Source organism: Otolemur garnettii, unplaced genomic scaffold (assembly GCF_000181295.1).
Source record: "Otolemur garnettii isolate 467f Iridium unplaced genomic scaffold, OtoGar3 scaffold00046, whole genome shotgun sequence".
In the NCBI taxonomy this organism is placed as follows: Eukaryota; Metazoa; Chordata; class Mammalia; order Primates; family Galagidae; genus Otolemur; species Otolemur garnettii.
This window is the reverse complement of record NW_003852441.1, coordinates 10,704,936-10,731,626: the sequence shown is the minus strand read 5'-3', so window position 1 is coordinate 10,731,626 and position 26,691 is coordinate 10,704,936. Positions and strand designations below refer to the sequence as shown.

Genomic DNA, 26,691 nt, shown 5'->3' with positions numbered 1-26,691 from the left:
GCCACCTTAGGTGTACGTGGCTGGCGCCTTAGCCGGTTGAGCTATAGGCGCCGAGCCTGGACCCAGGACTTTCACCAGAGCACTCCTGACACCCTAGTCTGGCTCCAGTCCTGCTGTTCTACTGAGCTGACCTGTTATGCAGATACTGTGATATTCAAGTGCCCCAGGCATCCAAGTGCCTCAGTGCTAGTGAGGTGACTCAGTGATCACTTCCTGGCTCCCTGGAAACAGCGTGGGCATGTACCATGACACACATCCCTCCTGGCTGCTCTACGTCATTTCCTACCTCTCCGACCATACTTGTCTTCTCAGATGATTTCTTCTGTCTTTCCCACTTTTTTCTTTTTTTTTTTTTTTTGAGACAGAGCCTCAAGCTATCCCCCCTGGGTAGAGTGCTGTAGTATCACAGCTCACAGCAACCTCCAATTCTCCAACTCCTGGGCTCAAGTGAGTCTCCTGCCTCAGCCTCCCAAGTAGCTGGGACTAGAGGTGCCCACCACAGCGCCTGGCTGTTTTTTGGTTGCAGCCGTCATTGTTGTTTGGCAGGCCCAGGCTGGATTCAAACCTGCCACCTTAGGTGTATATGGCTGGCGCCTTAGCCGCTTGAGCCACAGGCGCCGAGCCTCTTTCCCACTTTCTACTTGGCCTAGCAACCTCCCCATAGCGACAGGGTATTCTTCCCATCACTTATACTCTGGAGCAGCTGATGGGATTCAGGGGTTTGTGTGTGTATGCAAGAGAGTATATGCACACGCACACACACACATGCAGCCAGCCAAATCTACAGCGGAGGCGGTGAGGGGGTCTCTTATGGCTGGGATTCCTGGGTTGGACCTCAGGCACCAAGCAGTCTGAGTCCAGGGAAAGTTGCTGATGGCCTCTGATAAGACAGCAACCTGGAGCATCTCCCACAGCTTCTCTCCACACTCCGCCGCTGGGGAAAGTCAGCTGCGTGCCATTGGAAGCCACAGGCCTGCCCTGCACGCTCTGCTCATCAGCTCACTGCCAGTGCTCCCTGCGATTGTCTGTTGGCTGCCATACCGCAGCTCTCTGCCTGGGAACCTTCCCCACTAGCCCTCACCTGTGCCTGTCACTTTCTGCTGCATCTGGCTGTGGCTCCTGACATACTGCATGTGCCATGGCACAATGCACACCCTGACACCTGTACCCACCCTTCTTTTCACTTTCTGAATGCGTCCCTTCCTTCTTATCTGTTGCCTGCATGGCTCTCACAGCCTGGCTCTGCCAGCACAGGCCTGACCTCCTGCACGTCTCCTCCTGCTGTTGTGTGTGTCTCATCTCCCCCCATCCTGTCTGTCTCTGACTCTTCTGTGTGTCGCTGTCCTGTGGCTAACCACGGCTTTCCCATCACATGGTACCCTTACCTCTCAGCCTGCTGGTCCATCCACACACGCCCATACGGTATTTCTACCTGCAGCTGGGCCTGTGCCTAATCATAGAAATCCATCACCCTCCCACCCGGTGTGATAAAGAAAAACACACCACCTCCCAAAGATGGCAGGCTCACCATGTATTCTGTACGAGCCCAGGGGAGAGAGTGATGGGCCCCCTGCACCATGCTCCCGGCCCACTCACCGTAGCTCCTGCTGGGCTGCCGTGGTGTCCAGAGTGTCCTCCAGCTCTGTTTTCAGAGCTTCCAGTTCCTCACTCAAGTCTCTTTTCTGCTTTTCTGCCTTGTTCCGTGAAGCCTTCTCAGATTCAAAGTCTTCTTGAAGTTCAGCGATCTGTGCCTGCAGCTCTCGCACAACTTTAAGTGCATTGTTCTTATGGAGTGTTTCATCATCACCTCTGTTAAAACATCAGGACACGGCAGACTCAGAGACAGCACACAGATGGTTTGTTTTTCAGGCAAACCAGCCCCTGAATACCACTCTTTGAGGAGACCCTGGTTACATGACCCTCTTCCTGGGGTCCAAGGTGGGTGTGGGCACTGGGGGCTGCTGGGGCAGGCAGGAAGTCTTCAGGTAAGTGACGCTGAAGGCCCCAAAGCCAGTAGTGGCAGAGCCAGAACCAGAACCCCAACACCTATCATTTCCTGGCACAAAGTGGGATAACCTCACCTTAACCACCTCACCTCCTCTGAAAAAACATTGTCATAGCTCAAGGGCTGCTCAGAGAAGCAGTCTAGCCTGTCACACTGGCACCCAGCCTGCGGTGCACCAGCTGATTCCAAGATGCTTGAGGAACACAGCACAAGAGCTGTCTCACTCCATCCCTGCTACTTTCCTCCTTTCCACGGTGCAGCTTTTTGCTTATACACTTGGTTTAAAAATTTTCTGGCTGGGAATAGTTGGAATGTTTGAGGTGAGAGATTTTTGTCACAAGATTTTCTTGACTGTAACATATTATAAATTAAATACCATATTACAACTATGTAGCCAGTCTTTCTTTATAAAGAAATGAAACATTAGATATAAATATATTTACTCTATATGATTTGCATTCTAAAACCCAATGGTTTAGAACCGAATATCAGACCCTGCTGTAAGTGGAGGAGCATCATTTCTGAAAGTGACTTCTGGCTTGGTGCCTGTGGCTCAAGAGGCTAAGGCGCCAGCCACATACACCTAAGGTGGTGGGTTCGAATCCAGCCAGGGCCCGCCAAACAACAATGACGGCTGCAACCAAAAAATAGCCAGGCGTTGTGGTGGGTGCCTGTGGTCCCAGCTACTTGGGAGGCAGAGGCAGGAGACTCGCTTGAGCCCAGGAGTTAGAGGTTGTTGTGAGCTGTGATGCCACAGCACTCTACCCAGGGGGATAGCTTGAGGCTCTGTCTCAGAAAAAAAAAAAAAAAAAAAAAAAAGAAAGTGACTTCCTCTAAAGTTCCAAAACATACTGAAGTTCATCTGGAATTGACAGAAACCAAAATACTGACGCGGTAAAATGATATGTTCTGGTGTGAATCTCCCAGGATGTCACGATATGACGAATCATTTCCAAGCGTAACTATTCAAAGTGGCTTATGAGACTTCCCTGCTGCCCTGACACTAATGAGGCATGTGTGGTCCTCCATCCCTCATGGCAGACACCTGATAGCAGTTAAACCCTTCAGTACGTGTGGTTCTCCATCCCTCATGGCAGACACGGACAGCAGGTAAACCCATCGCACTCTGCCCGGGTTTTCAGATGTGCTCAGATGTGAGGCCTGTTGAAACTAAACCCCGTAGGGACCCCAGCAACACAGCCACATGGCCACTGACCTGGCCAGTGCACCTTGCAGCTCCTCCTCTTTCTTGGCCAGCTGGAGTTTGAGCTCGTCGATCTGTGCCTGCAGCTCAGCAAGCTGGTCCTGCAGGTCAGTCGTCTCACCGTCCAGTTTCCTTTTGGCCTTTTCCAGTTCCTGACGAGTCTTCTCTTCCTTCTTTAAGCGTTCTTTAAGACAATATTTAAAAAGCTCTTTAGCACACTGAGTGACACCATACCTATAAACTCAAAATTCAAACCCATCAAAGCTGAAAAGCCATTTTATTCAAAAGCACATCACTGTGTCAACTGCTCAGTCATTTGAAACTCACCAAGATTAAACAGAAGGGGAGATAAATCAGTGTGAGGATGGAAGCTTAAGGGAGAAAACGGGCTGTCTACAGATGTCCTTCCATGGGAAGTGAAGCTACACTGTGAGAACCGAAGGGATCTGGGACCTTTCAGGTCAAACTCATCTTTGTGCCCGAGTCTAGAAAGTGGCCTGCGGGTGCCAGAGCAGTGTTCCCAGCTGCCTCTCACCCACACCCCTCATAATGGAACCTCTGGTTTGAACTGAGAAGATTGCCTTCCCCAGCACTGGAGAGAAGGCAGAAGAGCAAGCAGAGAGGGCCCCGCATCTTTTCTGCTCTCCCCCTACAGTTCTGCAGTGATTCCTTTTTAGCGCTTGTGATCTATTCCTTTCAAGTGCTTTCCTCACAACCAAGTAACCTGTATGCTTTTGTGTTCCCTTGCAGGAACCAGTCTGTTGCAAGCATGAGACTGAATATCACAGGCTGATTGGACAGGCAAGAAAAAACAGGCCCATCAGCTTATGGGCACGGCACTTTCTTAGCAGAACGGCCATATACTAGTAAAAATAGTGTATGAAAAAAACTGTATACTGCCATTCCCTGTTTGTCTACACTAAACAAACAAATAGAGAAAAAGTGCACAGGAAGAGTGGGCACAGCCCTGCAGGTGCCTGTGCAGAGCTTCCTGACGTCAGCCAGCCCCTCCTCCCTCTGCTGATGATGTAGTCACTAGCTATTGGTCCCAGGGAAGGTTCTGTGTGCTCTTTCCAACTGTCGCCCTCTTTTCTTATTTCTTTTGCAGAAGTCCTAATGTCCTAGGACAGGAGTCCTCAAACTTTTTAAACAAGGGGCCAGTTCACTGTTCCTCAGACCATTGGAGGGCCGGATTGCGGGCCCTGGGACCAGTCAGCTGCTAAGCAAGATAGGTAGTGGTGGCAAAAACACCCGGCGGGCCGGATAAATGTCCTAGGCGGGCTGCATGTGGCCTGCGAGCCATAGTTTGAGGATGCTTGTCCCAGGATTTTCTGACATTACCTTTGTCAATGGAGTGAGATACTGTTGCCCTCAGCAGTATCTCCTTTGTCCCTGCAGGCTTTTGTGTCACTGGCCGGTCCCTTTGAGAGGTGAAACTAGACACCGTATTGCATCTTTGCATTAAACACTAAGAAAGTCCAAATGGTCTGCAGCACCCAAACTTAGAGGGCACCCAACCATGCCCACCAAAGGGCAATATCTTTTACCTTAGTACCAAACTTTAAAAAGTAAAACCATTTTAAGCCATTCCATCATAAATGCTAAGTGAGTAGGCAATACAAAATAACTTACAGGAGACCAGTTTTAATACGTGAACCCCAACCGAAGGCCATTGTTATTAGTAATCACCATGTACACCGCTTTCTATTATTATACACTCTGTTTTTTAAAGTAAAACCTACAGTCACATGTGCTACTCCTAAGTTTCTCTGGTCCCAAACACTAACCTTCCAAATCCGAAATCATCACTTCTTGCTTATTTCTGATTTTGGCCAAGTTTTTAGCCTTTTCCTCCTCTTCAGCTAGCTGAGAGGAACACTCAGCAATGCGATCTTCCATGAGTTTCTTTTCCTAAATAGAAAATATTGCTTCAGCAAAGGCATTCAAGAGAACGACTCTGTTTGCTATTACTCAGAAAAGCCAGCTTTCTTTGCCTAGAGAGGAAGTGAATAATGTTGGCACTGCCTCCCTCAATGGCTTGTTTGCAGCCATGTGCCTTGTAACAATGTTTTGATCAACTATGGAACACACATGATGGCAGTCCCTCTCCTCAGATGATAAAGGAGTCAAAACACTCTGATTGCCTAGTGTAGTCACAGCCGTGATGACACAGCAGTGCAGTCACGTTAAAAAAATTAACTGTAGCCTAAGTGCACAGCGTTTATAAAGTCTAGAGCAGCGTGCAGTGGTGCCCTAGGCCTTCACATCACACACCGCTCACTCGCTGACTCACCCGGAGCAACTTCCCGTCCTGCCCCCTCCGTCCATACACGGACGCTATACAAGCCAGACTGTTCTTTACCTTTTATCCCACAGTTCTATTGTACCTTTTCCGTGTTTCGCTAAGTTGAGATCAGTGTTTTTCAACTGTTTTTACCTTACAGCATACTTGAACCTATAGTTTAAAAACTTCCACAGCACACTTAAATTATGTTGATCAAAAAAATAAGGAGTTAAAAAAAAGAATATACTTACTGTCCTTTGAACGTCTTTTGAAAATAATTTAATTAGTGATCTTTAAAAATTTTCATGGTATACCTAAGATCCTTTTATGGCACACTGGTGGAAAATCACTGGTTTAGATACATAAATATCATATTTTGCCACCTGTAATGTATACTTTTTGTCCAAACTTTTGAGAGAAAACTAAGAATGTGGGTAGTACAGCTCTGGGGCAGGAGATCCCAGTGGCTTCCTGGGGCTGCTGCACCCTCCCACCTGGGCCCATAGGGTGCACAGGGTTCCAGTCTGGGAGGATCTGCGACCTAGTGGGAGTGGCTGGAGGCAGGGCTGGTGAGGTAGGCTGTGTGAAGGGGACCAGGAGCCATGTGCAGGTCCCAGGGTCCCACCTGGCTGCCCATAGGGCATGTGGCCTCAGAAGCTCCAGCCCCACTGGCCACATGGGTGGTGATCTCAGTTGCAGTCCCCGATATGGTGGGGAGGGAAGGACTCCCAAGAGAGAAGGTGCAGCCTTCAGAGTGAGCGGCTGCGGGAGGGCAGTGTGATATGCATGTTTACCAGGAGACTGTTAGCCCTTCCTGAATGTGTCTTGTGGCTGTCTTGGCTGAGAGCTGACCACTTTCTTGAAGGTGTTTTCCTGAAAGTTTGGGCCCTAAATGTGAGTGCTTTATACACAGGAGTGCATTATAGATGGCAAAATATGGTACTTATCATAGTGTTGCAACTGACCACAGTCTTCAGCACAGTCTGTAGCCTAGCCACATGCCCTAGGCACAGTGGGCTATACCATCCAGGTTTGTAAGTATATTCCATGACACTTGTACAAGGACGAAACTGCTGGATAAGGGATTTCTCAGCATGTGTCCTGGTCATTAGTCATAAGCAATGCAGACTATACTCCAAAGGCAGGAAAGCTCACTCCTCTTTGCACCTGCCCTTGGAATTTGGCCCAGATGCTTGTCATTCAGTTCCACAACCGGAGTTGCTGAATTAACCCTTGCACAGATGGAAACAAGTCATCACTGAATGATCCATGTACACAAGTTAGAAGTCTAAAAGATTATAAAGATGACTGGTGGGTTTAAAAAACTAAATGATGTCTGTATCTTTAGATTTCTATATAAATAGAGAATTAAAGAGAAAATCAAGTAAATAAACCCCAAATCTTGAGAATTTTCTGTTTGAAGCCTCCTTCAGTGAGCAAATCAACATAGGTATTCTGTTTTCTAAACTCAGCCTTTTATGGAAATAGACCTACTTTGATAAATTTGGAATTTTGGTCCTCAAGGAGCAGAATCTCCTCTTCCATTTTCTTGATTTTTGCCTCCGCTGTCACCTTCTCCAGTTGCAGCTTCTGGCGAGCCCCTTCCTCCTCGTCCAGCTGCTCTTCCAGGTCCTGGTGAAGAATAACAGTCAGCCCCTCGCTTTCTCCGTGAGATGCGAACACACATCCACAGACACAGGAATGCCTTAAAATGGCATACTAGCTTTTGATTTTAAACATGGCAAGAATATTTTTAAAAATAGGAAATGTGATTATATGAATAGACATTTATTTTCACTATAGGCTAAAGTTCAAACTGGGTCAATTCTTCTGGAAGTCAACATGGCAAAGTGTAGCAAACTCTGAAAACATTTAAATTAGCAATTTCAGGAAATTGTCACAGATATGATTTAGGTAAAAGACATATAGTGAAGATGTATTTATAATATTGAGTAACTATACACATGCTACAAAAGGTCTTGATAGTTAAATGTTGGAATAACAAGGTGGTGCCTGTGGCTCAGTGAGTAGGGCGCCGGCCCCATATACCAAGGGTAGTGGGTTTGAACCCGGCCCCGGCCAACTGCAACAAAAAATAGCTGGGTGTTGTGGTGGGCGCCTGTAGTCCCAGATGCTCGGAGGCTGAGGCAAGAGAATCACCTGCGCCCAAGAGCTGGAGGTTGCTGTGAGCTGTGATACCACAGCACTCTACTGAGGGTGACGGAATGAGACTCTGTCTCTAAAAAAAAAAAAAAAAGTTGGAATAACCTACAGTAATTAAAATTCATATTGTTAAATAAAATTAGCAACACAGGGAAATATGAATAATTTATCAAAGGTACATCAAATGCATATGCAATTTAGTTGAATTAAACTGTAATGTTCAGTTGAGGAGGAGAGAAAAAACACGAAAAGAATTTAAATGCTGCAGGTCAGGGAGATATGAATAGTTTTGGTTTTAGTGTGCCTTTCACAACAAGAGTATGTTACCCAACTAGATGGGAGTCCAGCATTTATACTTCCTTTGGCTGTAACATGCAGATATTTATTTCATACCTCACATTATTATATGTGATAACCATATGTTACTGAATGGGATCGTACATACAAGTTGATATATGACCAATTTCAGAAACTTTTCAGCAGTAGCTTTGGCTAAATAATTTGCTCATGGTTAATTTTAGAATGAAACCCTTGCAAAAGATGAATATTTTATTTTGAAAAGCTTCAAACATACAGATAAGTAGACAGAGTAGCATAATGAACCCTGAATGTAAGCATCGCCTCAGCCTTAATAAGCATCAGTTTACGGCCAATCTCATTTCATCTCAATCTCCACCTTCTCCCTTCTGCCCCCTGGGTTATTTTCATAAATCCCAGACATCATATTTTATCTTTAAAATCTTCAGGCCATATCCATAAAAAATTAAGACCATAGAAAAAATATATTTGTTTGCTTAAATCAGTATCCAAGTAAGTTTTGAATGCTGTGATTGATATGTCTCTTAGGACTCTTTTACTGGTCCAGGTTTCTCTATACTTTTTTTTCTTCCTTCTCTCTTACTATTTATTGGTTTAAAAAAACAGGTCAGGGCAGCGCCTGTGGCTCAGTGGGTAGGGTGCTGGCCCCATATACCGAGGGTGGCGGGTTCAAACCCAAACTGAAACAAAAACATAGCCGGGTGTTCTGGTGGGTGTCTGTAGTCCAGCTACCCAGGAGGCTGAGGTAAGAGAATCGCCTAAGCCCAGGAGTTGGAGATTGCTGTGAGCTGTGTCATGCCACAGCACTCTACCAAGGGTGACAAAATGAAACTCTGTCTCTACAAAAAAAGAAAACAAAAAACTTCAAAAAACCCCCACAAAACAACAGGTCATCTGTTTTAGCATTCCCTACAGGGTGGATTTTGCTAATTGCAGCCCTGAACTACTCACTCATAAGGTGACAAAAGCAAGTAATATAATAGTATGTTCAGTATAATTTCAGTTAATTAATGGACCTATGTATATGTTTAGAATAATGCAAGAAAAAGTAATAGACTTCAGGGGTATGACAGCTGGAAGGAAACTCTCTTAAGTACTATTTTTTGTGAATTCTCTAGGTTTTGTACCATAATCATTAATATTAAAATCAAGAAATTAATCTTAAAAACCAAACCTAACCAAAAAATAACTCTAGTAAGTAGTTCTGATTGCATAGGGGGCAGATCAGAAATCTCTATAAGTATCATACGCCAAAAAAAGGGGCAAGGGATAATAAGATTAGGCCTTCCCACGGGCCATGCAGTTAATACAAAACCTCTAACAGTCTATAAGAGAAAAGAAAGTTAATATTCAATTATTTAATAATATCATAAATATTCTAAGAATGTGTTTGAATGAATTTCTATGTCACAAAAAGAGATAATGAGTTATGATAGTACAAAAATTTAGAAGTTTAAAAGAATCTGGTAAAAGAATGTCAAGATAGTTTTTAAGAAGCTGAAAAGAACCAAACCCTGTTTCTACAAAGACATATTTGTTTTCTAAAGTAAAGAAACACAGAGACTTCACATAATGTTAAGATTTAGAGTTTAAAAAAATAGGTTGGGGAGACTGAATATGAATTTGGTCCTTATCCTACACGAGTAAAATATTATTGAAATGAACAAATGCTCTTTCACAAAGGGAAAAGAAAATCAAAACCTTTGATAATACCATCTCTGATAACATGCTGTTGGTGAAGAGTCTTCTAGATCTTCTGGGTATTCCCATATAAAATCACACGTATAAATTTTATAAGTTATAGAAATAGTTTCAATTAGATCTAATTGTGTACACACTATTTTGCAATTCTCTTTATTAATATAGTATCAATAGCCATGAAAATAAACATCTTTTTATTTTTACCTGTACAGTATTACCCTGCTTTAACAATACTCTAAATAATTGCATGGCTTCCATTTGTTTATCTTTTAAATGAAGTCCTAAATTTAGAACTGCTGGATTAAAGAGTGTGTACTTTTTATAGCCTTTGTGATATTCTTCTAACCTGTTATAGGATGTCTGATTGCTGTTTTGTGTTGAAAAATGAAAGAAAAGTGCCTGGATACTTTATTGCATGGGATATTTGCTAAGGATGGTAACTTTTGTGGTTTTGGCTAATGTCTGAATTATCTGTACTTTGCAAAGTTGTAGGGTGAGAAAAGTACGAAGGGAGAGGCACAGAAGAAAGTCTGGTACTGGATCCATGAAGCAACGATGGCAGATCCTGACACTCATTAGATGAGGTGCTGGTGGCAGACAGGAGACAGAGGCAATGTGTCCCAGGACATGGATGGATTTTTCTGGGTATTCAAACACGTATATAGTTACACTTTTTCAAAGTTTAGCTTGTATTTCAAAAAGAAAATAAGCCTCAGGGAAAGGCTAATTTTTAAACATTCTGATCCTTGGCCACCTCCTACATCAATATGAAGCATTTTTTATGGACCAAATCACTTAGTAGATGCCTACCTAATGAATGGAGTAAGTGATGGCCTTATTAATGACAATACAGACAGCAAGTTAGGTCATCTACAAAATGCTACATGCCCTGGGAGGTTTCCAACTTTGAATCTCTTTGCAAACTGTAAGACGTTACATCAGAACATAAAAAAGATTCCTATTCAACATAATAACAAATCTATGTTCAAAGGGAATCTATTACATGCGTGTTTCAAATGATAGTCATCTTTCTAAAAGTAGGTACTCACGACCTCGAACCCTCTTGCTACTCAAAGGACATAAGAACCCAAATACACAGCTGCTATTTATTCACCAGATCCACTTGAAAATCCAATAGTTCTAAATAAAAACTATTATAGGCTCAGCGCCTGTAGCTCAGCAGCTAGGGCACCAGCCACATACACTGGAGCTGGTAGGTTCGAATCCAGTCTGGGCCTGTCAAACAACAATGACAACTACAACCAAAAAAAAAAAAAAAAAATAGCCAGGTGTCGTGGCAGGCACCTGTAGTCCCAGCTGCTTAGAAGACTGAGGCAAGAGAATCACTTGAGCCCAAGAGTTCGAGGTTGCCATGAGGTGTGACACCATGACACTCTACCAAGGGCAACATAGTGAGGCTCTGTCTCAAAAAACCCCCAAAAACAAAAAAACAAAAAAAAACTCTCCAAAACTATTATAGATACCTGGATATGTGCTTGCATTTTTTTCTTTTCATTTTGGAGGATTTGGTTTCTTTCTTCTTCTTCTTCAACCCTGGACTCTAAGTCATGTAGAATCTCCTCCAATTCCTGCTTTTTAGCAGCAAGTCTTGCCCTCATCTCTTCAGCTTCAGCAAAGAGCTCAGTCTCTGCTTGTAGTTGTTCTGCAAGGATGTTCTTCTCTTCTAACAGCTGCAATCAGAAGAAAAAGTGTCTGGTACTGTGATTTGCCCCCAGTGCATAAAGAAAATATATTCACCACGATTTCAAATGTCAGTGTGTCATCAAAGAAACTGGGAATTAAAAATCTATGATATCAGGGTGGCACCTGTGGCTCAAAAGGGTAGGGCACTGGTCCCATATACCAGAGGTGGCAGGTTCAAACCCAGCCCTGGCCAAAAAAAAAAAAAATCTATGACATCATTGGTAAAACTTTCAAATAGGTTTTTGGCTATAGCAAAATAAACTACATGAAAAAAGGCAATTTTGGTTGTTCCTATTGCCTCAGCTTATTCTGAATAATATATATTAAATTCATGCTTTTTTTTTTTTTTTTTTTTGAGACAGAGCCTCAAGCTGTCCCCCTGGGTAGAGTGCCGTGGCATTACAGCTCACAGCAACCTCCAACTCCTGGGCTCAAGCGAGTCTCCTGCCTCCGCCTCCCAAGTAGCTGGGACCACAGGCGCCCGCCACAACGCCCGGCTATTTTTTGGTTGCAGCCGTCATTGTTGTTTGGCGGGTCTGGGCTGGGGATTCGAACCCGCCACCTTAGGTGTACGTCGCTGGCGCCTTAGCTGGTTGAGCTATAGGCGCCGAGCCTAAATTCATGCTTTTTAAGAATTACAGTTTATTAAGTCACAAATGGGAGATAGAAAATACTATTCAAATGTGATCAAGTTCACATTAACTACTAATGTCAGTCTGGTATTAAGATTCTTGGCCTTTTTCATTAATATTTTTGGCCTTCAACATTATTTATTAATGTCATCCACAAACACTTCCTGAGTATCTGCTTTGTCCATGAAAAAACCTGCCTGTAAGAGAGCTGCTCCTTCAAGATCACTGTTGCTACAAAAGAGGCAAGCGGTGGCCTTGTACTCACGCATCTCGTCCTTTCATTTTTTTCTATTTCCCCTTTTAAGCAGACACAGGAGCATCCCACAGCATTGGGAGCCTCATCTAACACAGGAGTTAAAGGGCAAGAATAGCAAAAGCAAAGATGCAAGGATGTGATTACTTTTAACGTACACAAACTTAAAATGGAAGGGACGATGTATTTGTTAGCTCTATTCTCAAAATGTATATACTTTGGAAATGAGTGAAAATGCTCCACATAAAACATGATATAATAGGTAACGACATTCATCATTAAACGGGTGAGAGGTGCTGTCCGTGGAAGATCTTGCAGTGACTCGGGGTGGCGCAGGGTTATGATGTCAGCGCACACACCTGCTGGTGCTTCCTCTCCATCTCCTCCAGCTCGCCCTCCACCTTTGTCTGCTTCTCCTTCACTTTCAACAGCTCTTCATCTTTGGCCTGAAGTTCTTCCTCCTGGCGAGTAACTTGTAGGAGAGGCTTCACCTATGACAAAGTTAAGCAGTTTATCATCCTCTCTTTTTCTTTCCTAAGGTTTTTACTGATCAAACTCTGCTATTCATTTATTTCTTTACTTGAGACAGGGTCTCACTGTTACCCAGGCTGGAGTGCAGTGGTATCATCATGGCTCACTGCAGTCTCAAACTCCTGGGCTCAAGTGAGCCTCCTGGTTTGGTCTTCCAAAGTGCTAGAGTCACAGGCACGAGCCCCCTCTGCCTAAGTAGCCCACTCTGCTATTTAGAAAGGGATTTAGAGAGAAGCAAGCCAAGCCCACCTTTGTGAAGACACGCCACCACTGCCAGTGCCGTAGTTTCAGATAAGCCGCACAGTTGCGCTGCAAGACCTTTAAGGCACTTAGTTGTTGTTGCTTCTTGGCAAAGGCCCTGAAGAACAGTGAGAAAAACTTACTATGTAAAGAAAAGGCCAGTTTTAATAGAAGTTACCATAAGAAGACTTTCTAAATATTCTCATTTGGCTAGGATGGGAATGGGCTCGTCACTTGAGTTCTTGGTGAGATGGAAAGGAAATGGGACCGTAGCTCTAATCAAGGCCAGCTCAGCAACCTCCAGCACGCACGGTCCCTGTGCTTTCTTCCCCAATGCTGCCCTGCACATCCTCCTGCTGCCACTAGCCCCTGTGCACACACGTACACACTCTCTCAGGTGTGAATAAACCTCCTGCTTTCCTGGAGTGTGAAAGGAGGCCCCGCCCTCCCTTTGCCAGGGCTCTTCATTGCTCCTTTATTAGTGACTCTCCAGTTTTTCTTTTCATTTGTCACAAAAGAAATACTCTTCCCCCTTTAAGGTTATTTTTCGGTTCCTCACAACACTTTGCAAGAAAACAGTGCAGCCCCCGAAGCTGGAGCAGGCTTGGAGGTCAGCCATCGCATTCCTGTCTCTCATTGCAGATGAAGGCTCATAGAAGTCACCAGACTCCCACTACGACATGGACATTCTTGATGAACTGTGGAGCCCTCGCTTGGGTTCCCCACTCACCATGCTACCTTCTCAATCCCTCAACATGGTCTAAGCCCCACTTCTGTCTACTCCAGCACTTTCACCTTCTTACTTCCTTCAGGCACATAGCCCCTCAACGAAACCACCTTCTATCCTGCCAAAACGACCCAGACCCAAACAAAGTTCATTACCTTGCTGGTCCTGCTGATAGACAACTTGTAGGCAAATGTTCCCAGGACCCGACTCCCTGTCTTCCGGCGGTCTGGTTTCTACCCAACCACTCTCCTGAAGCCCCATGTTACATGTTGACGGACTCTCTGGACTTGGCATTTACCAGCTTTTCCTCAGCTAAACCCATGTTACCTTGTGTGCTGCATGTGCAGGCACATGGCTGTGCCCTTCTCCTGCTCGAGCTTCTCATCCCCTGGACATCAGAGCACCAGAATGACCTCAGAGACTCCTTCATCCCTGTCACAGATCTGAGGCTCCACTCCAATTATCTACTTAGACGGCTGTCTTCCCAACTAGCCTTTGAGCTCCCCAGAAGCAAGGGCCATTGCCCAGCTATTTTTGTGACCCTAGCCTGACTATATATGCAAGGCCTCCCTAAAATGTTTGCTGAGCAAGTGAATGAACTGGGAACTTCCTAGATATAGTCTGTGATTATTTCTCTTTTATAAGTGTTCAGGGGCATACCTACAGGATGCGCCTGGGAAAAGAGAATAAATCAACGGCGATAGAAAAAAATGGAGAGGGCAGTGCCCATAGCTCAGTGGGTAGGGTGCCGGCCACATATACACAGGCTGGTAGGTTTGAACCCGGCCTAGGCCAGCTAAACAACAATGACAACTGCAACAAAAAGTAGCCAGACGTTGTGTCGGATGCCTGTAGCCCTAGCCACTTGGGAGGCTGAGGCAAGAGAATTGTTTAAGCCCAAGAGTTTGAGGTTACGGTGAGCTGTGATGCCATAGCACTCTACCGAGAGTGAGACAGTTAGACTCACTCAAAAAAAAAAAAAAAAAATTGGAGAATTGTTCATTCACTCCACCAAATAGTTGTATCAGGATGCAATTTGGAATGTCTCAGAAGACTTGATAGTTGCTTTCTAGAGCACAAATGATGAATTTTCAGTGGCCTGCTGACCTGCCTGTCACATTTCCTCACAGGAATTCACAATATCATACTGCCAACTATTTTAATTCCTCCCTGCTGGGTAGAATTTTCCCTGAGCCCACTGCTTCATAACTGCTCTTATTCTTACTCACTATACAGACTTCTACCTCCTAACTTATTTCTACTACCCAAAAAGGTTCGGCCCAGTTTTAACTTTAAGATTTTGAAACAATAGTTTCAAAAATGTCTTTTAAACTGCACAAGGGTGTCCAACCCTTGGCCTGCAGGTTGCATGCAAATTACATGAGAACTTTTTTGTTTATCTGTGGTGGCGGGTATCACAAAAATTACGCACAGATTTTTTTGATTTTGCACATTAGCTTTCATTAGTGTTTGTGTATTTAATGTGTGGCCCAAGACAACTCTTCTTTTTCCAGTGTGGTACAGAGAACCCAAAAGGTTGGAAAACTCTGTAAGTGTTCACTTTCCAATTCTTGCAGTTACCCTCAGAAATCCAATGAAAATTTGCCAGATCTTCTTACTAAAAACCACTGCCCTAGCTGCTTCCTCAGCCCTCTAGGAGATAAAACTGTTGGAATGCCAAGAGTTAGAAACATGCCAGGCATTCTATTTAGTGGGATGAGGCAGCTGGTTTCCCACTCCACAGTTAGTCACCTGACAGTTAGCGCTGATGAGCTGCTCTGGGCCCTGCCTCTGAAACACAGCGTCCCGTCTTCAAGTGTCTGGGAAGTGGACTTCGCATCCTCTCAGAATCACTTCTATCTCTTCCCTCTTTTCATGGTCATCAAAAGATCCTCCAGGGTGCTTCAGCCTCAAGTTCATGGATTTCCACAAAGTCATTTGTTTTTTTAAATACTATAAGAATTGTTCTGTTATTTTCCACATCACGACCTGGTTCTCTTAAAGAGGTTGTCTTCTTTTATTGATGTGTCCTAAGTTTAAGTCACATATACATAGTGTGACTCGTGGGATTGCTGGCTTACATTTAAGATCACATGGATTTGTTAGTTTTAAGTCCTTGAGATGAGATAATGTGATATACTATCTTTGTTTTTGCATACTCCGGTTTCTCTTTAGATTGTATAAATCTTTTGCCTTAACATCTTTGTTTCTGATTTTCTGTCTTGAAACTTTAGCAAACAAAGTTTAGAAATCAATGAAAAAAGCCATGCAAAGCATATGCATGTAATTCATTTTTTGCACTGTATATTCTGCCAGTTGTAAAGTGTCTTACTAACTCTAGGAAGTGAGGAAGGCACCTGCTGGCGCTCACTCCTCATGGTCCAATAGGCTCTCTGTAGTTCGGATACAGTGAGGAGGGGCTTTGCTACAAGCAGGTCCACTTTATTATTCAAACACACTCTTAGCATAGATACATGAAAACTCAAGTCTGTTGCTCCTTTCTGCCAAATGTTTTTTGGCAATAGTCATTCAGGATATTATCCTTTTTTTTTGAGACAAAGTCTTGCCTGGGTGAGATTTCAATGGTGTCATCATAGCTCACAGCAACCTGAGATTCCTGGGGTCAAGTGATCCTTCTGCCTCAGTGTCCAGCTAATTTTTCTATTTTTAGTAGAGATGGTGGTCTCCCTCTTGCTCAAGCTGGTTTTGAACTCCTGGTCTCAAGCAATCCTCCTCCCCTCCGACTTCCAAGTAGCTGGGACTATAAGCATGTACCACAATGCCTGGGTTATTTTTAAATTTTTTATAGAAATGGGGTCTTGCTATTCTGCTTAGACTAGTCTTGAATTTATGGCTTCAGCCTCCCAAAGTGTGGGTATTACAGGTGTGAGCCACCAGACCCAGCCAGATATCATATATTTTTCTTGAGCTTTCTATGCTACCCTTTTAACTCAGTATTCTACCTTATAGGCAAAGAAACATAAGCATTGCCTCCCCTGTCTTCTGCTTAAAGCCCTTCACCAGTGACTGGTAAGCGGAATGCCTGGGAAATGCAACAGGTGCTTTCCAACTCATGCCTGGACCACAGTGCTGCAGAGCATTAACTTCTAGCCCAGGTGTTCATAATCTGTTTGTAAAAGCTGTGTAAACGGCAAACTATTCACCTTTCTCAGTATCTCTCACTCCTGAAGCCTATAAGAAGTAGTCCAGAAAACACTGGTTACCCTGTAAGCCAGTCTAAGTCCTTTCAGTTCTATCTCAAGTTCAACATTTCTCTCAATCTCCTTTTCAATTACCATGTTCATGGGCCCAGGCACCATCACTGTCCACTCAAATCACAGCAACTTCCCTCTGGCCCATCCAATCCCACTTTGGGGGCATGTCCTGGATTCTGCACCAGGTAACCAGGTGGCCTTGAAAACATAGATTCCCCCCGCCCCCCGTCCATTGCTATCGTTCCACTGCATTTCTAAGCCCTGCCCAGAGCCCACGTCTTGGGCCCATTCTCTCACCTTGCTCTTTCTCATTCACCCTGAACCAGCCACCCCAGACTGCTTCATCTTCTCAAATGACAACAGACTCTTGCCAGGCTGCTGCCATGAATCCCTCACTGGAAAGCTCTCTCCTCCATGCCCAGGGCCAGCCTTCCAACTCTTGACATTACAGCCTTGGCTGGAGAAGCTGAAGCAGGACCTCCAGCCCCCGTGTGTCCCCTTTTGTGGCATCCTATTATTTAGGGTGTTTGTCTGTTTACTTGGCTCTCTCCCATTAGAGGTGACTTCCACAAGGACAGGGACTTGCATGTCTCGAGCACACATGCATCCCCAGCACAAACACATCCTTAGTGAGCATGTAATCGGCAAGCAGCCACTTACTTTCTGGCTAGGTAACCTCTGCAGACAGCCTGGAAGAAGATAATGATATCTGTGATTTTTAAATCTCTTTCTTCCTCCAAATGTGCCAAAACGCCAGCTCTGAAAAATATCTTGCTCTGTCCAATTCTATACAAGTTTGGGTCCAATTCTAAAGCCCGGATCTAAGAGAAAAGGAGTCTGTTTATTTTTTGCTATAGAAAAGATTATATTTACAGGATACAAACCAGAAAAGTCAAGAAAAGCTTACCATTCGTTCACAGGCCTGTTTGCCATCCATGAAACCTTTAGGAATAGCGTTTGGAGTGAGAATCTCATACCTGTAGGAAAAGATTTCAAAGTATTTTATAGCAAGTTGTGAACAGATTTACCTACTGTGAGTTTTGCTCTAAGAGACAATAAAATAATACCGTGTTTCCCTGAAAATAAGACACTGTCTTGGCTCGGTGCCTGTGGCTCAAGTGGCTAAGGCGCCAGCCACATACACCTAAGGTGGTGGGTTCGAATCCAGCCCAGGTCCACCAAACAACAATGATGGCTGCAACCAAAAAATAGCCAGGCATTGTGGCTGGCGCCTATGGTCCCAGCTACTTGGGAGGCTGAGGCAGGAGATTCATTTGAGCCCAGGAGTTGGAGGTTGCTGTAAGCTGTGATGCCACAGCACCCTACCCAGGGGGATAGCTTGAGGCTCTGTCTCAAACAAAAAAAAAGACACTGTCTTATTTCTTATCTCAAAAAAATAAATATAAGACAGTGTCTTTTTTTTTTCTCAAGAAGACACACTAGGGCTTATTTTTAGGGGATATCTTATTTTTATTAAGTGTAATACAACAATCTACATTTATTCAAATACAGTTAAGTCATCTTCTTCTGGAACCTGACAGGGGGAGCCAACCTTGTTGGTGGGGCTGGCGCTAATGATGCATGAACTCCTTTCTCCTAGCCGTTCGCACATGAGCAGCAGGATGCCTGCGACTGCAGTAATCACATGCGACCCCGGTTACCACATGGGCACCCACGCAAGTGCAAACAGCTCAGAGAAAGGACCTGTGGCAGATAAAAGGTATTCCAGTCTTCCTTACCGCTCTGTGCCAAAACGCATGGCGTGGCTATGCATAGCCATGCCCATCACTAGGTCTTATTATCGGGGTAAGGTTTATATTTAACAAATGTATAGAAATCCTACTAGGGCTTATTTTTTGGGCAGGTCTTATTTTCGGGGAAACACGGTAGATTACATACATTAAAGAGTAAAGAAACCAGGCTCAGTGCCTGTACATAGCACAGTGGTTACAGCGCCGGCCACATGCACCAAGGCTAGCAGGTTCAAACCTGGCCCAGACCTGCTATACAACAATGCCAACTGCAACAGAAAGAAATAGCCAGGCTTTGTGGTAGGCACCTGTAGCCCCAGCTACTTGGGAGGTTGAGGCAAGAGAACTGCTTAAGCCCAAGAGTTTCAGGTTGCTGTGAGCTGTGACGCCACAGCACTCTACAGAGGGCAACATAGTGACACTCTGTCTCAAAAAAAAAAAAAAAAAAGGAAAAAAAAGAGTAAAGAAACCAACAGGTGATAATCTGAGATTCTCTGTAGCTCTAGTTTCTCTATAAGAAGAAGCAATGTGAAAGGTTAATTCTTTTAGACTAAAGACTAGGTTTGGGAGGGTGTGGCAGAGGAGAAACCAAAGCATGATGTTTTCATTTTTCTTCATTTCCAACAAAATGTTCACATCCTTAATGTGGATTTTTGTACTTTATGTTACTATCAATTTGTAGGCATGTATAAGATAATTGGAAAGGCTGTAAGAGCAACATTCACAGGCTTCCACTTAGGACATTCAAAATGTCAGGCTGACATTCAAAACAGCACTGGTCTGGGTGTATATAAGTCCCAGTGTATATAATTCACTGAGCTGGGTGCTTAAAATTTGCATAACTCATTGTATGTGTATACAGGTTATACCTCAACCACAAAAAAATTTTTCAGCAAAAAGATATTGGCTACTAATATTTGAGGATGAATCTGGCTATATCAATCAACTTTGTACTCTGGATGCCAATTATACACCCGCTTTTCTCTTATCAATAGAGAGTGAAAATCTACCAGATGGTTTATCATACAGTGGGGTCAGAAAGATGGCTTTCCTGGACACATGGAGAATGGAAGAGCTTCTCAAGTCGATTACATTTGGAGCAACAGGAGAAAGGGCAAGAGGGCCATTCTTTGACCTGGCAGCCCCACTTATTTCACTGAACAACAAATGCTCTCATACTTAGAAATCTATTTCCAGAAGAAAAACTAAATTAACCATTAAAAAAAATTACTGAATAAAATTCTAAAATAAAACAGCACACTGTACCCCATGATTGCATTAATGTACACAGTTATGCAATAAGAAATAAAAAAAATAAAAATATTAACATAGTGAAAAAAATAAAATAAAATTCTAAAATAACCGTTTCCCATCATACATTCACATCCGTTTCTATTGTATATTGATGCTTTTCTTTTTTCTTTTTTTTAAATTAAGTCATTTGTATCTACATCATAAATATTCCTTTTTTTCTTAATCCTTTTCTAATCTATCCTATTTCCTTCTCTATTTTGGCTAAAGGACTATAATTGGATGCATGTGTGTATACAAACATATATATTGGAAAAAATACACACACGCACACACATGCTGATATGTTAATTAAAAAAAGATGGAAAGAGGGCGGCACCTGTGGCTCAAGAAGTAGGGTGCTGGCCCCATATATTGGAGGTGGTGGGTTTAAACCTGGCCCTGGCCAAAAACTGCAAAAAACAAACAAACAAAAAAAAGATGGAAATATATATCCCAAAATATTTTCAGAAATCACTCCTGAATCATTTTTATTTACCTCTCTTGAATGTGTGTTACTCATCTATTAAAAAAAAAAAAGACACTTTAAAAAATAATTATGTTTGAATCCAGGTAGAAGTGTGTAAATGAGAAAGCTGTATGTTTTATCTCACAGCTACCTCCAGAGCCCCAAAGATAGGGAACATTTCTTTGTAGTTCCTACTATGCCGACTTTTTATAGTAGATATTCACTCTTCCTACCAATAATCAAGGTAACAACCATTGTCCCTTTGCTATCTAAGAAAACGGAAAACCATCCAGGCCATAAGGAAAAAAATCTTTCCTAATTATATCACTGTTTTGATTTATATTAAGATAAGCTTTGATATATGTGCAAAAAATGTTAAGAATTAGCAATACCTCTGTCTGAATTCCTGGAAGACTATCCGGTTGGGGAAGCCCTGGCGACAGATTCTGATGCCTTCCAGGACACCATTACAGCGAAGCTGATCTAGCACCAGATGCGGGTCCAGTTTTCCAGCCTAATAAAGCAAATAATAGTTGTAATACTTTAATCTTTGTGACCTGAGCTAGATCAATTTTAAACAGTAGTGTATGTTTTGCTTAATACATACCCGTTTCTCATGATTTGGAATGATGCAGCGAACAAAGTTAGGGTTGGTGTTTCGGAGAGTTGCCATCAGCTTGGTGAGCGATTCTTTGTAGAGCTGCCCAACGGTACGAAACATACCCTTTTTGGTTTTATATGCAGAACCAAAAGCTGTCTCAGTCATACCCGTGACTTGATCCAGACCCACAATCCGGTCCACTGGTGAGAAGAAAAAAGAAAAGGAATGTAAGCCAAACCTAAGTCTTTGGCGGGGGAGGAAAAGACACAGTGAAAGTGCAGCAGCACAAGCTTTGTGGGACAAATGATAAGAGATGCCATATAGGTAAGGCGGTCAGCATATTTAGACACTGCACAAGCCGGGAACTAACAGCCGCACACTTATGGCAGGATACAGTAGTGCTCTGACAGCTGCGCCCCACCACACGCGGGCAGATGCTGGCCTCAGTGCCAAGTCACACGGTCTTTGCTAAGATTCTGCCTATCACATTTACAATTAGTTGGTACGTGAGAGGTCATTGGCTGGCATTATTGATACACAAACTGATTTTGTGAAAAGCCTCAAAATAGGAAATGGCTCATAAAATATACATACAAATATCTGATTGGAAAAATTCCCTTAGTGAATATGCTCAGGGATTAGGAACCAGAATGATCTCTTACTAGGCCTTACATCTTCGGTAAGAAAAGTCATTCAAGATTCAAGAATGAATGCAGGAAGATCAGATTACATCCATTCAGATTTGTAGCAATGTGTAAACTTTAGCTCTGTCCTCATAAATAACGTTATTAAAGGGCAAGAACACAAAATAGGAAGGACTCATCTGAAGAGAAGAAATGCAAGTTTCCTACAGTGTGTACAAAAGTGAAACTTTCCAGACGTTCCCCTATTATTAAAGTAGCTGATGCTTTCATATTACCCATGAAGATAGGGAACTTATCTTAATACTTGTATCAATGATACTATAAGCAGCACACCAGCCACAAGCAGAACATCTGGTGTATAATATGCATATATTCCTATTGAAAAAAGTGTTAAATGAATGAAACATGGTTCTGAAATAGCTAAAAAACAGTGTGTTGGCTGAACAGCCCTTTTTAATGCCCTCAACCTCACTTCTTTCATTTGTTTCATGTGACAGAACATGTGGGGACCTGGCACTGTGTGAAGAACTTTACGTGTATTGCTCTATTTTTGATTCCAAAGAGGTTTTTTCAGAAGAGGAAACCAAGCCCTCTGAGGCAAAGTAACTGCTCGAGTTATCCAAGTCTTATATGGGAGCTGGGAGGACGGTATGTAAAGACGGCTGTATCCCAGGCCGAGGCACGGGCTATATGGCCACTAACTCAGGGTTTGGGTCAAAGCTGCTCCTTTTCAGGCCAGGTGCAGTGGCTCACACCTGTAATCCCAGCACTCTGGGAGGTCCAGGCAGGTGATTGCCTGAGCTCAGGAGTTAGAGACCAGCCTGAGCAAAAGTGAAACCCCGGCTCTAAAAATAGGCGGGCGTTGTGGTGGGTGTCTGCAGTTTCAGCTACCTGGGAGGCTGAGGCAAGAGGATTACTCAAGCCCAAACGTTTGAGGTTCTGTGAGCTATAATGGCACAGCACTCTACCCAGTGTGACAAAGTGAAACTCTCACCTCAGAAAAACAAACAGCTGCTCCCTCTCCTTGTGCACTGGAGTCCATGTGCCCCCAGAGACCACCATTCTTCCCTGTGCCTTCACTTGCCCAGCAGAAAGCAGCAGGGAAGCCCACCTCTGCATGCCCTGTGAAGTGGGCATCCTTCCCTTGACCCTGTGTCCACCCACTTCTCCTCTGTCTCCTCAGAGTCAAGCTTCTCTCCAGAGCAGTTCACACAATCCACATCTTCTTCCGCTAATCTCCCAGGGTGCAGCCGACTGGCTTTTAGCACCCTGCCCCTCTCCTGCCAAATACTACATGGGTGATGACTGGTCAACCGCTAAACCAAGATGCTGTCCATGCTTCTTTATCTGGCCAAGATATGTTTCCCTGTTGGCATCTCGGGAGCGTTCTAAACCTCTCTCCACTCCTGGCTTTCCTCTCGTCCCCCCCAGCCTCCACCACTCCAGTCCCCTGTTCCTTGACAGCTTCCCTTCTTTTCCTGGGCCCTATGTTTACTAGGGACCTAAACCCAACCCACCCACAAGTGCAGACATTAGTCCTCTGCTTTTCTCAATCCATATTCTCACCTGGGTGATCTCATTAGTGACTCTAACTACATACACCTCACTGCCTTCATCAGCTGCTGAACACCTGTAGTCTACTCGCCATCCAAGTCACAAAGGCGCCTTTGCCTTCTGCAAATCCTTGTTTGATCCCAGCATGTCTGCTTGACTCAACATCACATCCTTGCTCCTGGCATGCTGTCTGGCACTAACATGCTTGATACACATACCGTGTATCAGGGGATAAATGAAACAAATATTAAATCCATTTATAATTACAAATAGCAAGAAAGAACAGGATGCTGTGGAGAAAGGAGTGGTTAGAGATGTGAGGAAAAGCCATTCAGTACCAGAATGAGCCTGCTGGGGGAAGACCATTCCAGTCAGTGAAAGATCAGGAGCAGTGAAGGTCGGTCTGCGCCCAGGACGCTTAGGACGCTCACAGCAGCTCTGGTGTGCGGAATGGCTTGGGGAGACCAGACAGGTGACCCACACAGTAACCTAGGCTCTAAGAGACGACAGCAGCCTGAACTAGTGAGATTATGGAGAAGATGGACAGAGAAAGAAGATCCAAGGGATATCTTAGTGAGAGAATTGACTTAATTTTATGATTGACTCGATACAGAAAGTGAGGCAGAGGGAAAGACATGTTAAGAACAACTTCTAGGATTCTGGCTTGGGCCACTGTGTGGCCGATGGGGAGGGATGTGCGTTTTGTGGCTAGGAAGACAAGACTCTACAGAAGTCTGGGATCCCTTGAGAAGTCCAGGTGGAGGAGAGACGGCAAGCAGACAAGCAGAATATTATTGTCTGCTACCTGGAAGAGAAGTCTGCACTAGAAAGGTAAACTTGGGGGTTGTGCATGGCCTCGACCCCCTCACACCCTGTCCTATTCTTCTACCTGGGTTTCCAATCTAATGAGACCACTGACCAGGGAAGCCAAACTTCCAAATGTCTTCGATCTACACCTTGTCTTCCCAGCTGGCCTCCTACTTCTCACTGGATCCTACACTTCCCCACCTGGCCCCTCTCCTGGCTTCACTTTCCCACATCGTCCTCGGTCCCCACTGCTACAGTGGCTCTCCCCACTGTAATGATTAAAAGCCATTTCTACAAGATGAAACCAGGCACTCAATCTTTGAATTCCTCTCACGGCCTTTGGGCATGGTCCACATGACTCAGCTCAGTTGTACAGCACAGTGACAGCCTTGACCCACAAAGCCAGAAGCACCTACCACTCATGAGCTGGGTGATTTTAGGGCCAGTTACCCACCTTCTCCAGCATTAGTTTCCTCCCGTTGAAACAGAGCTATAGAGACCTACTTCACAGAGCTGTGAGACGCCTGGAAAATACCCAACTGCTCCATGAAGTCACCTCTCTTGCTCCTTTTCTACACACCCCTGAACTCCAACTGTACAAACAGGCTGCATTTTCCCAAAGACACCACGACTTACATTCCATCCTTGTCCCTCTGCCTGGAACGTCTCCCCCTCCAGCTACTGTGGCAAACTCCAAAACACTTTTAAAATCTCCATTCCTTTACCTAACTACCTCAGGGAAGTCTTAGGCTCTGGTTTACCTCCTGTCTCCAAGGCCTGGGAGGCCACTCCCTTCTCTAGGCTCAAATTGCCTAGGATAGATCCCAGGGAAGACAGTTCCACATTGTTCTATGCATCATTCCCATAGGATCTGAGGTTCCACGGGAGACATTTTTCCAGCATCTCATACATTCAGTGTCCTGAGAGCTGTTCCCATCGTGTCTCTGGCCCCCTGACCACCAGCAAAGATCATTTCCACTCCCCCACCTTGTGTTGGCCTGGACATGGTGCTAGTCATACAGTAGCTATTTAATAAATATTCACTGAAGGAACTTGTACAACGTTTACTGGCAGAACAACTTACCACCACAACAAAAGAGAAAGCACATGTTTACTTTGCAGGGATGCAATCACACTGGACTTGTGTGCCCCTAGCCTGCAAGGGCAGTTCTTAAACACAATGCACCATCAATGTCTAGCATGGCAGCTCCAAGGCTGCTTTTTCAAATTTATCTATTTACCAACAAATATAATTGTAATGAGCTTAGTTTTCAAATTGAATTTTAATGAGAGTAATCCAAAGCTAAATGTTTAGTTTTTTTTTTTTTTTTAACAAATTAATGCTTTAGACTTTCTTTTTTTTTTTTTTTAATTCAAAATTTCAACCTCAGGGTTAGAGTCCACCAATAAGCAAAATTATCTTATGGGTCAAAGAGAAGGCATCACCAGGACTCCAGTAAGTTGCACTCGGATAACAAACATCTGACAATGGCAGAGAACAAATTAAGAGGCAGAAGTCCAGGAATGTCTTTCACATAGCCAGCCAAAAAAAACTGTAAGGCTAAAAACAAAGCAAAACCAGTTACCACTGATATTAGATAAATATCATAAATGATGAAAAAGTTAACAGAATGAATAATGCTTTTGTAAATATACAAAATGAACTTGCACACTTCTCAAAAGGCCTTTCTCTTGAACCTGTGCAGGAAGAACCGATTCCTCAGTGGCATAATGAAAGCAAACTAGTTAATGTTGATGAAGGGACAAGATTAATGGCTCAGTTGTAATATGGTGGTGATGCATCGAATTCCCCCAAAAGACCAAGAAATTAAAGGTTTTATACAACTTTATTTTTAAAAAGCTAGTTGACATAAAGACATTGGCACATTTTATTTTTATTTATTTTATTTTTTGAGATAGAGTCTCACTTTGTCACCTTTGGTAGAGTGCCATGGCATCACAGCCAAACTCTTGGGCTCAAGAGATTCTCTTGTCTCAGCTTCCAGAATAGCGGGGACTGCAGGCACCCATCATAACACCTAGCTTTTTTTTTAGAGATGAGGTCTTGCACTTGCTCGGGCTGGTCTTGAATCTGGGAGCTTAGGCAATCTACCTGCCTTGGCCTCCCAGAGCACTAGGATTACAGGCGTGAGCCACCACTCCTGGCCTTGGCATTGGCATATTTTAAAGACAAAATACATAAAGAGATCTTTCCTGTAATCGAGGAAAGTGGACTGTCAGAAGTCAACAAAATGTGATCAACTTGAAGTGCTAGAACAGAAGGCACTTTCCAAACTCTGTTCATTGAAACAGTCACACAGCCTCATTTATAAGTGGCAGTGAACATCTGTTTGGACTGAAGGACATACAGGAATACAATTTCATGGCAGTAAAAATATAAGACAAACAAATGATGAGCCCTTGACTAACTTATTTTGTTTTTGCTGACCTATACCTTTTCCTCTCATAAGAGGAAAAAAACCCAGAAGAATTCAGCATTGGAAGAAAAGTTGAAATCCCAGAATGTAATTACTTGGGAGAGGTGTGTGGATATTAAATAACTTTTCCTGCAAAGCAAAAAAAAAAAAAAAAAAAAAA

At 43.7% G+C, this 26,691-nt stretch overlaps 1 protein-coding gene and 1 pseudogene across 2 annotated transcripts in view; one reads left to right on the top strand and one right to left on the bottom strand.

The window, feature by feature from the left end:
• MYH10 (myosin heavy chain 10) overlaps window positions 1-26,691 on the bottom strand; it is a 164,844-nt gene that overhangs the window by 28,078 nt on the left and 110,075 nt on the right. For both annotated transcript variants that reach the window (XM_023513988.1, XM_003791102.2), the window contains 11 exons: window positions 21,095-21,288; window positions 20,880-21,001; window positions 17,885-17,954; window positions 17,638-17,798; window positions 13,045-13,153; window positions 12,624-12,755; window positions 11,160-11,366; window positions 6,988-7,125; window positions 4,997-5,120; window positions 3,222-3,393; window positions 1,597-1,809 (listed from right to left, as the gene is read on the bottom strand). In XM_023513988.1, the coding sequence (XP_023369756.1) occupies window positions 1,597-1,809; window positions 3,222-3,393; window positions 4,997-5,120; window positions 6,988-7,125; window positions 11,160-11,366; window positions 12,624-12,755; window positions 13,045-13,153; window positions 17,638-17,798; window positions 17,885-17,954; window positions 20,880-21,001; window positions 21,095-21,288 (1,642 nt within the window). The remainder of the gene's footprint in view (window positions 1-1,596; window positions 1,810-3,221; window positions 3,394-4,996; window positions 5,121-6,987; window positions 7,126-11,159; window positions 11,367-12,623; window positions 12,756-13,044; window positions 13,154-17,637; window positions 17,799-17,884; window positions 17,955-20,879; window positions 21,002-21,094; window positions 21,289-26,691) is intronic.
• LOC105887094 lies at window positions 25,582-25,880 on the top strand (annotated as a pseudogene).